The sequence below is a fragment of the Vidua chalybeata genome, chromosome 20, assembly GCF_026979565.1.
Source record: "Vidua chalybeata isolate OUT-0048 chromosome 20, bVidCha1 merged haplotype, whole genome shotgun sequence".
NCBI classification, from domain to species: domain Eukaryota; kingdom Metazoa; phylum Chordata; class Aves; order Passeriformes; family Viduidae; genus Vidua; species Vidua chalybeata.
In genome coordinates, this window is record NC_071549.1 from 8,163,005 (window position 1) to 8,175,085 (window position 12,081).

Genomic DNA, 12,081 nt, shown 5'->3' on the forward strand with positions numbered 1-12,081 from the left:
CGGCGCTCACCGCCGGCCGCCAGGGGGCAGCAGCGCCGCGCTCGGGCGCTCCCCGCCCGCTTCCGGCCCACGTGGGGCACGCGCGCACATGGCCGCGGTGAGCGGGACCGGGAGCGGGAGCGGGGCCGGGATGGGCAACACCTGGAAGCTGCAGGGATGGGCGTGCTGCGGCGCTCCGGGGTCTTCTCGCCCTCTGCTGGGGTTCCCCCGCGCGGCTCCCGCTCAGCGTGGGGTGTTTCTCCCTCTCACGGGCCCTGCGCGGGGTCCCCCTGTAGAGGTTCCTTCTCCCCAGGCGGGTATCGCTGCCGGGGTGGGGGGCTGTGCCCGCTGCCCGGTAGGATTCCCGGCGCTGAGCCCGTTGTCCCGCAGAACATGTCGCCGGACGAGGAGGATGTGCAGCGGCTCCTGATCCAGTTCCGCGATGAGGCAGGGGAGTGCCTGGGCTCCCCTTTCGATGTCCCGGTCACCATCACTCCGGACAAGCTGCAGCTGGTGTGCAACGCCCTCCTACAGAAGGTGAGACCCCTCCCGAACTCCCCGGCGCCCCCAGCCCCACCCGGCGCCGCCCCTCGCTAACTCACCTGCCCTTTCTCCCGCAGGATGAGCCGGTGCCTCTGGCCTTCTTCGTCCACGATGCCGAGATCGTGGCGTCGCTGGAGAAGACCCTGGCAGGGCAGAGCGTGGAGACAGAGAAGGTCCTGGACATCATCTACCAGCCGCAGGCGGTGTTCAGGGTGCGGGCCGTGACACGCTGCACCAGCTCCCTGGAGGGACACACCGAGGCCGTCATCTCCGTGGCTTTCAGCCCCACGGGAAAGTACGAGGGTGTGGCTGCAGGCGGGGATCAGGGCAAGGCAGCGGCTGCCGTTGTCCTGTCCTGGGGACACTGTGCTGAGCTGTTCCTCCTCTCCCAGGTACCTGGCGAGCGGCTCTGGGGACACCACTGTCCGCTTCTGGGACCTCAGCACGGAAACGCCGCAGTTCACGGCCAAAGGTGGGTGCTGGGGTGTGCCAGGAGGACAACCTGTGACCCCTCCCTGATGCACCCCCTGTCTGCCTGGGGGGACAAGCAGAGCAGAGCCTGGTGCTGTTTGAGCTGTCCAGGCTGGGACCACAGCCTGGGGAGGGAGTAGCTCTCTTTGGCAAAGTGGAAAAAGAGGGGCTGGCCAGGAAGAGCACAGAGTGGCTTCCTGCTGGGACACCAGGGACAGTCACAGCTCTCCACTCACACCCACTCGTGCTCTCTCTGCCAGGTCACCGGCACTGGGTGCTCAGCATTGCTTGGTCACCTGATGGCAAGAAACTGGCCTCGGGCTGCAAGAACAGCCAGGTACACGTGGGCTCCCTCAGCATGGGGCTGGGGGGCTGTGGGGGATTAGGGGTGTTTCTTGCTTCTTCAGGGGTGTGAGGGCTGTATCCCATTGTTTTGAGCGGGATTCCCATTCTCCAGAGGAGCTTTGTGTGTGGCTGTGTCACGGTATTGCGAGAAGCATCTCAGTGCCAGGCAGTGCTCTGGCATTGTCACCCTGGGGAGCTCTTGCTGCTGAGTCCTGCTGACTTGTGGCAGATGCTTTTCCCTCTGTCCAGGAAAGAGACCAGGCTTTGGATGTGGTCATTGGCAGGCGGCTCCATCACGAGGGAGGTGTCTGGAGTGAGGACGGGTGAGGGCTGCTGTTACCGTGATCCAGCCGTGCAGCAGCAGCCTGGTCGCCGTGTTCCCACACAGACACGGCCAAATTCCCTCTTGCACAAATGTGAAAGGAGTTCAGCCCTTGCTGTGGGGCAAAATTCATATGCTTGAAGTGTAGAAATGCCTGGGGAAGCAGGAGCATGTGGTTAAATGGGAGCTGAGCTGCTGAGGGGCAGTCGCTCTCTCTGACCTTTGAATGGTCTGGGAGCAATGACAGCACTCACAGAGCTGCCAAAGTTGTGATGCCAATCCCAAGGAAATGCCCTGGGCCAGGGTGGTTCAGCCATGGTTTGGTGCTGGTCTGCCTTTAATTGAACCCAGAGAGCTGCTTGTCCTCCTTTTCCCTATTTCTCCTAAGTTCTTAAGTAGGAGATGACTAATGCCTTGGCTCTTAAGATGAACATTTATGTAGAGAGAGAATCAACAAGAGAAAACCAGCATGTGTCCCACCCACAGCATCCGATAATCAGCAGCGTTTAGCTGTGGCTTTCACTGTGCTCTGCAAACACTCCCTGAGTCTCTGGCACAGGGTGGCTTTGTGGGGACCTGTATCCTTTTTGAGTTGAGTCAGATAACTTCGTAGCAGCAGCGTTTTAGGCAGACTGGAGGGCAATCAGGTCTCATTCTTTTGGGTGTCAGCTGATTGCTGCAGGGATTTGGAAAGGCATCCAGCCCCCTTCCCCTGCTGCTGCCTGCGAGTGCAAACACGATCCCAAGGACACCTCTGCTTTCTAAATGGAGCTCCAACGTCTCTGGGATTCACATGATGTCTGTGGCCTGACGCGACCCTCGTGCTTCCTCTCTTGGACAGATTTTTCTCTGGGACCCAGCCACTGGCAGCCAGATCGGCCGGGTGCTCTCTGGCCACTCCAAATGGATCACATGTCTGTGCTGGGAACCACTCCACATGTAAGTGAAGGGGCCAGCTCAGCCCTTCCCCTTTGCTCCTATGGAAAAGAGCAGCCTGACCTGAAGGGCATTGCTCCTGTTTGCCTTTCTCCTTTTATGGGGAAAAGCCTGTGTAGAACAGCTCTCAAGGTGAGCTGGGAAAAATGTGTGCAGCTGGGAACCAGGAGTCCCAGCTGCTGCTCACAGTCCCTGTGAGTTGCTGGGGAATCACTGCCAGGCTGTATCTCTTTTCTCCTGGGAAAAAGACACACCTGCCTGTGGAAAACACTGCTTTTGTGGTGCTGGACAAACACTGATGTGCTGCTCCAGCAATGCTGAGGTGGGAGCAGGGAAGCCTGGTGGTGTCCAAGGGCAGAGCGGTCCTTTCTGCTCTCCTGATCCTGTTGGCCTCTGTCATCCTGTTTGTTTATCATCAGGGATGATTAACTGTACAATCCCCTTATCCCTTCTATCAGCTAAAGCTCCCTCTGGGAGAGGTGGGTGGAAGGGGACAGTTGTAGCCATTAATCCAAGATGTTACAGAAATAAATAAAAAAGAAAGAAAGAAAAAGGGCCCCTTCAGAGCAGAGCCCTGCAAATTGAATTTGCCAGTAGGAAGCTCCAGCTATTTGCAGACAATTAACTGGATTAGCAAAAAAATTATTGTAAGGAAGATGAGGAAATGGAGAGATGTGACCCTGCCAGGACTGCAGTTCTCTTTCTTCAGCCAGTTTCAGTGCAATGGGAGGAGCTGTGCTCTTCCTCACTGCTGGTGCCACCATGCAGAGTGATAAAGATGTGCAAAGGACAGAGGATTGTGGCCAGCTGCTTCCAGATGTGTTCAATTTGCCCCCTGAGCCACAATGGATGTGGATGGACACTGTTCCTTTCAGCCCTGTCAACACAACAGCACTCTGTCCACTGGAGATGAAGCACGGCAGAGGCAGGGGAACATCCAACACGTTCCCAATGCCATGGATCTGTGCTCCCTGTGTGAGGCTGATCCCCTGCCCGGGGCTCTCTCCAGCCTGTGCCCAGGGAAGGTGCCAGTTCGTGGTGACCTCATTAGCCAGTGGGTTAAAGCTGTGCAAGCAAGGTCATTGCCAAGGCCTCAGCTGCCAGGTTTACCCTGGATTGATTTCTGCAATGTGCAGCCCAGTAGTTGGTTTGGAGGAAGCATTTGTCTGCCTCTCCCCTGCCTTGTGAGACCTTGTTCCCTGTAGGTCAATGCTCTGCCCCTGTCTGGCCTCTCTCTGATCTTAAGCCAAAAGAAAGTTGCATTTTATTGCATGCTGGACCCTTGAATCCTCTGGGGCTGGTGGGGAAGGAGCTCAGGGGAGCTGCACAAATGGATTTGATCTCTTTGCCCAGAAACCCAGAGTGCCGTTACCTGGCCAGTGCCTCCAAGGACGGCAGCATCCGCATCTGGGACACGCTGATGGGCAGGTGTGACAAAATCCTCACAAGCCACACGCAGTCGGTGACCTGTGTGAAGTGGGGGGGCGATGGTTTGATCTACTCCTCCTCCCAGGATAGGACCATCAAAGTCTGGAGGAGCCAGGATGTAAGTGAGGGACTGCCCGTGGGCTGCTGGCAAAGGGGGCTGGGCACACTGTGGGGTAGCTTTGCTCTTCCTGGCACAGCTTGTGCCCTGAAAAACAGAGCTGCTGTATCTTCTTGACTTGTCAGACCTGTTGCTTGGCACCATTTGCAAGGGGTATCTGTTGTGTGATGTTTTCATCCTCAAGAGCATTAAATGGGGCTAAAAGCTGGAAACTTCCCTGCAGCAACCTGAGCTGATGGGTGTTGTGCAAGGGAAACTGATTCCTGAAGCTCAACAGTGTTGTGTCTTCCCTGCTTAGCCTGCCTGCAGCTGGGGCAAGCAGGTTTGGAAAGTTTAGGGCTGGTCCCTGCAGCCTGGTGGGTGCTGTGCAGCCTGGCAGTGTGCTGTCCCTGTCTGAGGGTGGCTTTGTCCCCAGGGGGTCCTGTGCCGCACCCTGCAGGGCCACGCTCACTGGGTGAACACCATGGCCCTGAGCACCGACTACGTTCTCCGCACCGGCGCCTTCGAGCCGGCCGAGGCCACCATCAACCCCCAGGATGTCAGAGGCTCCTGTGAGTGCAGCACCCACGTTGGAGGCTGGGGAGGACTGGTCATGCTGGAAGTCAAGATTTTTCTTGCCCATGCCAAGGTGGAGCAGTCTGGGGGATGGGGAGGTCACTCTGTTTTCCAGGGCTTTTGCTCCTAAATTGTCTTTGGCAAATTGAGCAGTCACAAATGCTCCTGCTAAACCCACAGAGCCAGGATTGTAATTGGCATGGCAAGGTTATAAAATTTCTTTTCATCTAAGGATTGCCAATCTCTCTGTCACCCTCTTTTTCCCTTTCTCAGTGTCAGAACTGAAAGACAGGGCACTGCAGAGGTACAACCAAGTCCGGGTAAGTCCCTTTTGTCCCTGCTGTCACTTCTAACACTGGTGAAAGCAGTGGACACCCCAACACTGGTGTGCTTCCAAGCTCTCCACACCTGGTTTGTACAAAACTTGGGCTCTTCCATCTCTTTTTCAGGGCCAGGAACCAGAAAGGCTCGTCTCAGGGTCAGATGATTTCACCCTGTTTCTTTGGAGACCAGCAGAAGACAAGAAGCCACTTGAGAGAATGACAGGCCACCAGGCATTGATTAACCAAGTCCTGTTCTCGCCAGACACCCGGATAATAGCTAGTGCTTCCTTCGACAAGTCCATAAAGCTCTGGGATGGTAGGACAGGAAAGTGAGTTGGTTTGTTCCCTTAGAGGTGGTGCTGGTATGGAGTCTGTGTGTAATGCTCAGGGCACACAGGGCTGGGCCCCAGTTCATTGCCAGCAGCTTCCTGGTGTGTTCAGCATCTCTGTAGCTTCAACTCATACAAAGTCACTCTGCTGCCTCTGCCTTTTTCTGCCCTTAGGAAGTCTCTTGTCTGGCTTTTCTTGTGTCAGGGTATCTGTGCTTGGCTCTGTGTGTGCAGCCCCACTGTGACTCAGCCACAGCACTGCCTGGCACCTGTTGCTGCAGGGTTGGTTCTCAGGGCAGGCGCAGCTGTGGTGGGATGGGATGTTCCACTCCAGTGATCTCCTGAAGATGTGTGTGTTGGGAACTGGAGACTGACCCAGTTTAAACAGTTCTTGTGCCAGAGAACAGCTTGTTCTGGATGATGCAAATTCTTGTAGTTACAAGTAGTACTGTTGGTATTTGGATGCTCCTGTAATCCAGCTTTTAACTTTCAGCTGCAGTACTGGTGAGCTCTTGCAGGCAGCAGTCCTCCCTTGCAAACCAACCTTAATGCTCATGAGCTTGGCTTTCATGTTAGTGATTTTAATAGGCCCTTCTAAATCTGGGCTGCTCAGCCAGAGAGGGAAGGACACATCTGTACAGTGAGACTGAAGTGTTGCCTGCTGGATAAGGGTCTCTTGTCTGAGGAGGTGAGATGAGGAGGCATCCTCTAGAAGATTCTGAGCCCGCTTGGGAGGGTTTTTGGATGGACTCTTGTCTAGCAGTTGACTGCTTGGAGTGTGTTGGGCATCCTGTGACTGTGCTGGTGGAGAAGAAACATGAAGGCAAGGGCAAGTTTGGAACAAAGCCTGCTGCTCTAACAGCCTGTCCTTGTCCCCAGGTACCTGACGTCGCTGAGGGGCCACGTCTCGGCCGTGTACCAGATCGCCTGGTCAGCCGACAGCCGCTTGCTGGTGAGCGGCAGCAGCGACAGCACCCTCAAGGTCTGGGATGCCAAGACAAAGAAACTGGCCGTCGATCTGCCTGGCCATGCGGATGAGGTGAGCTGCCTGGTGGAGCTGAGGTGTTTGGGAGGCAGGAGTGACCCCTCCTCCCAGCACAGGTGACTGATTTCCATCACACCAGGTGTATGCAGCGGATTGGAGCCCGGACGGACAGAGGGTAGCGAGCGGAGGGAAGGACAAGTGTTTGCGGATGTGAGTAACCTGTTTGTCCACGAGGATGTTGCAGCTACTCTGTGTGTCCCTCAGAGCCACAGTGCCCTTGCAGAGACCTGTGTGGTTAGGGCATGATCTCCTTGCAGAGAGCACTGTGTCAGATTCCAGCTGGGAGACCTGACCTCTTCTCAGGGCAGGAACTGTAGCTGGGAGATAACTAGAAAGCAGAGCAGTCAGGATGAAATTTGACTCAGATATTTTGACTCCTGGAGAGGGAAAGGAACAATTGCAGCAGCTGGTCAGGTTTTCCTTTCTGACCTTCTTCCCTCTCCCAATTATGCAGACAAATTCCTGGGAGCTGGTTGCCATTTGACTGTGGCTGGTGACCCCAGGTCCCTGTGGTGCTGCTCTTGTCTGGTGCCTGCTGGGCCCTGTGGCAGAGCTGTGCCCCACCACAGGGACACAGCAGCTCTTTCCCTTTCCAGATGGCGTCGATAGGAGCAGTGACATGGAGCTGCTGGTCCTGGCCTCAGCACAGTCCTGGGAGATCTCCAAGGAGATGGACGAAGAGATTGACCCAAACATGGCTCCGTGTTCCCGTTTGGCAACTCTCCCTCATGGACTCTTTCCTTATATTTATTTAAGGAAATTTTAATTTAGTTCTTATTAAGAGCTGTGCATTGCAGGATGATTTCCTCTGAACATCACAGGAGGGATATCTCATCTGCCACCATGTCAACTGACTTTTTATTGGAATTTCAGCCTCACAGTAGCCATTGTCCTGAAAGGGGCAAGCGAAGGGCAGAGACTGCTCGTGCCCTTTCTTGCTTTGTGAAGAATCCTGTGGAGAAGAGGGTTTTAGTGGGAACAGAGAGGGTTGTCCTTGTGTGGCCTTCAGAGAGAGAGAAAAATGGGAAAATTCAGCACATCATTCCATTGCAGAATTGTGCTTGGCTGCATGTCTGGGACAAAGATCTGCTGAGAATGAGGACTTGGGGCTTCTCATTATTCCAGTAAGGTTTTGCCTTTCCACACAGCCCCATTTCCCTGTGGGCTGCACTGAGCATTATCTGCCAGTGATTCTCTGCATCCACAGCAGATAACTCCTTTGCTAATCTGTTCAGGGTGCAACAAGCCTGGACTTCAAATGACTGCTGGAGCTGTGCTGAGTTTTCAGGTTTCAGCAGCTCTTGGGAATGGGAAAATGAGACTCTGAACAGGGGAGAGAGTGTCCATTTCCCATCCACCACTGGCTCGGAGGGAAGGAAGGATAGGGTGGGGAAGAATGGAGCAGGAGTTCTGTGTGCCACTTGTCCCTTGCCCTGGATACGTGTTGACAGCAGGGCTGGGACCGACACAGAAAATAGCAATACTTCCATTGCACAGAGCTGGCTCCTTCTGGAATTTCTCAAGTGCATTTACTTGCCCAGTGGGTGAGAGGGATTCACACTGTTAGCTGGGTATTTGTAAGTTTGCTTATGAGCCTTTTTATCAGTCAGTTCAGGCTTCCAGCCATCATGAGGTGAATAGACCTGGACTAAATGTTTATTTCCAGAATGCTTATGAAACAGAGAAAATCAAGATGTGATTAATAAGGAGCAGAAATTATACTGTCAGATTTAGTTGCAGTAGGTTAGCATGGAGGTCAAAACATTCTCCATAGCCCTCATATGCAGTGATTACTACAACTCAGAACAGGAATTTGGGTTTGAGATGCTTCCCAGCTGCAGAAGATGCATTTTAGGACTTTATCCCTGCTGGCAGGATTGCTTTGGAGAATTAAGATTGTGCAGTAATGGCCTTTTGCTTGTCTGCAAGTGTTCAGGTGAGCCAAAGGCTGGAACAAAGGGTTAAATCTTTAATATGACTGAGAAGACAATTTGTAGTTCCTCTATCTCCTTCTGCCAGCCAAGTCAGCAGGGATCTATCTCTATGGGATCTTTTGGGAAGAGCTCAGTATCTCATACCTGTTCTTTCATTAGGGTGCTTCCTCCAGCTGGTTCTTGCTGACAGTGAAGGCCACGTTGCATCCATCTGCATAAACAAAACCTTTTTGTAATTCACTGAGGTAAATGTGGGACAGGGTGGTTTAAAACCAGCTGGTAAGTCTGCCCTTAGGAAGAAGAGGAGCAGGTCACTGGTAACAGCCAAGAAGCCTGCCTGGTTTCCAAGTTTTTTGGGGTGCTTGTGCTAAAGGAAATGACTCACTCTTGGGAGTTCAGCTCTGTCCTCAAGTCAGACTTGCTGCAAGCAGCAGCTCCTCGTTGCAAGTGGCTCTTCCTGAGTGAAGAATCATTCTCTGCTTCCTCCCATGAAGTTCTGCTCAGGGTCATTGTGCCCTGTCAATCCAGGGTGTGTTTTGTGTTGGAGGCAGGGATGTATCAGAGCTCAGGGATGTGATCCTGCCTGTGGGAACTAGACTGGGCTGTGCATGTGTGTAGGTGTACCTAAAATATCAGTGTACCTTGCTCACTGATTTCCAAACCAAACCAATCACTGTGCCCTTTGACTGTGGTCTTGCCATCCCTTCAGACTCTGCTTCTGTGACATAAAGCCTGATTAAAACTCACCTTTCTAATGCTGGAGCAGAAATGTTTTCCAAAATGAAGTGAGACCTCTTGAAGAAAAAGAGGGCCTTGCAACTAAGTTTACACCAAAATAAGCTCTTGGCCTTAATCTTCCTGTGATCTGATAGCGGCTAGATTTTTGAACCATGCTCTGTGCTGGCTTTGCATGTAACCAAATTGTATTTTCTTGTCTAAGCATCTGCTGCTGTTTTTACCATTCATACAGCACCAGCCTCCATGCATACTAAGTGCTGGCCTGGCTCCAGCTGTATTCCTAAGCAATTCCCCGACACTCCTCCCTCCCAGTTTTATTTGAATGCGGCATTTCCCGGGCCTGGCTGCAGTCACTGCCTGCTCAGGCACTGGGGAAGGAAGAGCTGCTGCCCTTCCCTCCAGAGCTGGCTCCTGCTTGGCAGGAGCTGCAGCGAGTGCGTGACCTCCCTCGCTCCGCCACGCTGGGGATGGGAGCTTTAATTAGCTAATTTGGGCAATTGCAGATGCAAATTTGGGTTGATGGCATTATTAATGGGGAAGATATTACTTTGTGTTAAAGGACAAATCTAGGAGGTAGGCTGGAGCTTTGTGATTGCTTTTCTGGATCAGCAGCACCAGCCTTACAGAAAACCTACTGAAATGCCTGAGCTTTTCCAGTGCTGTTTGATAGGAATCCTGGGATCTGCTTCCATGTTTCAGTACAGTTCCTCTTGAGTTACTCATTAAGCATCCCACACAGGTTTTCTTACCACAAGGGCGTTATTTTTCACTGGTAATACAAGAATAATTTTAAGCATAGCCAGAAAGTGTCTTGCAGAGCCCTTTAACACTTTCTCCTCTAAAAGCTCAGCTGATGCCACCATTAATTTTGTTACAAATCCCAATGGGAGGACAGTAGTGATAAGGACTGGGAAGTATGCCAGTCCTCTGAGGAAGGTTTACCTGTCTAATGAAATCCTGAGTGTGATGGATGGAGGGAGGGAAGGAAGGATATGGTAAGAACACCTGGAGTGAAGTCAAATAGCTCTGAGGTGAGCAGGATGCTGTCAGACTCCTACCTTTGGGAGCTGATTTAGATAAGTGAGGCCTTAAAATCCATGTGAAAACTCTTCTTGGGGCTGTGTCCTGCTTATCCATGCAAGTGGAGTATGTGTTGTGTTCCCTGGGTCCTTGGAGCCACATGTTCCTGTCCTGTTTGACTCAGATGATCTCTTGAATATTTTCCCAGATCTGTAATTTAATTTCCATGTGCAAGTTTATAGCCTGGGGAGAGAGAGAGAGACAAGAAAAATTTTTCAATGAATAGGAAGAAAATTAACCTCATTCATTGTTTTGCATGAAAACTAGGAAAAGCAACCTTGTTCTGATTTTTTTTGGGTCAGCCCAGGTGTTGTTCACATGATGTTTCTACCTCGGGGCTGCATTTTGGTGGTGTGGTATGGCAGAGAAGGGCTTGCTGTGAAGTCCATTGGTGCTTTTGAGGATGAAAGGTGTTATGAGAACTCAGGGCAGTGATGTCTGTGTTCTGTGGGGCTGCTACCAGATGAAAGCATCTTTCTCTGCACTCAGACCTTGGAAGTCGCTAATTCCTTCCTAGATGTGTTGCTCGTGTGATCAGAAATCCTGGCTCACAACTGAGGGACTAATTTGAAGCAAAGTAGTGCAGCTGGGAAGGAGCCCCAGAGCCATCTCCAGTACTGCTGTTCTGTTTTCTTCCCTCTGTGAATGGTGGTTACAGAACTGTGGGCTGCTGTTCTGTTTTCTTCCCTCTGTGAATGGTGGTTGCAGAACTGTGGGCTGCTGGTGGTCTCTCAGTGGTCTGCAGCTCCTGCAGAGCGTGGTGTTAAGAATGAACCAACTCGGGACACAGTGCTCCGTGTTTTTAAAGGATCACTGGTGTGGATCAGGCAGGTGCACTGGATGTTTTAGTGTCCTGCTGCACGGTTGGAGCAGAGCACCCCCGGGGTGCTGCAGGATACAGGGTGCTGGATATCTGTGTGTTGGAGCAGCACGAGCTCCGTGGGGTTATCCTGCATCGCTCTCCCAACATCTCCGGCAACGAGGCTCCCTTTGGGAAAGGTGAATCCAGTCCGTTCTGCCTCTGAACTCTTCCAGCATCAAAAGCAAGTGAAGATGCTGTTCGTAGCTTCTTTGTAGTGTGGATGCTGGAGTTACCGACACCCAGAAGCTCCCGCAGCCGCCAGTCAAGGACCCAGCTGGGAGGAGTGACCCGCATGCAAATCCCGCAGGCTCCAGCGAGCGCTGTTGGAGCCCTCGGGTGCCGCCGGGATCCCAGCGCAGGGTGTTTAGTTATTCTGGTCAAACCCCGCTGCCGCTCCTGGCTGTTTGTCCTTGCGGTGCTGAAACAAACCTGCTCCAGGGCTCCAGCCCCATTAGGAGGACAAAAGGACATGAAGCAGTGCTGCTGCCGAAGGGAAATGTGTCGGGAAATGTGTCTCGGTTCGCAAGTGGGATGCAGAATGGGTGGCTTAGTAATGGCTGTTGTGACTTTTTATTTGCTCAAAAGGCATCTTCTGAATGAATTTGGTTTTCAGCTCGCCTAAAATGTAGCTCGTGACATTGATTTTGGGGTGAGGATACACGCTGACGCTGAGAGGATTAATACTGAAGTGAGAATTGTTGGATGGCAATAAACAACCAGTTCTGAGTGAAATTATTTTTATGAATCAGAATATGTAACACATGGAGGCTTGTGGGCTTTTTCCTGGTTTAAAGGGGCACTGTGAAGCGTATCACAAAGTGTCTGTTACTACCAACACTTTAATTTATGATTAACTTGGAATATTTTTGCATCTCATTTATTCTTTCCACAGGGGTGTTCTGAGCTGTTGAAATTATTGGTCAACTCCACTTTCTCCGTGTTGTTTGTTAGGGTAGTGCCATGGGTGGATTTTGGGTGGGAACTCAAAACTTCACCAAATAAAGGGAGGATTCAGTTTTGAGGGGTTTTAAAGCCCTTTGGGGGTTTTTTGGCACAAAACAGATTTCTTAGGA

At 52.2% G+C, this 12,081-nt stretch overlaps 1 protein-coding gene across 1 annotated transcript; it reads left to right on the forward strand.

Moving 5' to 3' along the window:
* Nucleotides 1-137: 137 nt before the first annotated feature.
* Nucleotides 138-11,743, forward strand: NLE1 (notchless homolog 1). The gene is made up of 12 exons (XM_053960917.1): nucleotides 138-516; nucleotides 600-817; nucleotides 915-994; nucleotides 1,254-1,330; nucleotides 2,502-2,599; nucleotides 3,950-4,142; nucleotides 4,558-4,693; nucleotides 4,971-5,017; nucleotides 5,147-5,349; nucleotides 6,229-6,388; nucleotides 6,474-6,544; nucleotides 6,991-11,743. The coding sequence occupies exons 1-12, from the start codon at nucleotides 157-159 to the stop codon at nucleotides 7,001-7,003; spliced, it is 1,656 nt and encodes a 551-aa protein (XP_053816892.1). The 5' UTR covers nucleotides 138-156; the 3' UTR covers nucleotides 7,004-11,743.
* Nucleotides 11,744-12,081: the final 338 nt, after the last annotated feature.

What these genes read in the sequence shown, in the direction of transcription:
- NLE1 (XM_053960917.1), top strand. Translation starts at nt 157, where the DNA reads ATGGGCGTGCTGCGGCGCTCCGGGGTCTTCTCGCCCTCTGCTGGGGTT. An exon ending in GCTTTCAGCCCCACGGGAAA is followed by an intron (nt 818 to 914) that starts GTACGAGGGTGT and finishes CTCCTCTCCCAG; the next exon opens with GTACCTGGCGAGCGGCTCTG. An exon ending in CCAGGATGTCAGAGGCTCCT is followed by an intron (nt 4,694 to 4,970) that starts GTGAGTGCAGCA and finishes TCCCTTTCTCAG; the next exon opens with TGTCAGAACTGAAAGACAGG.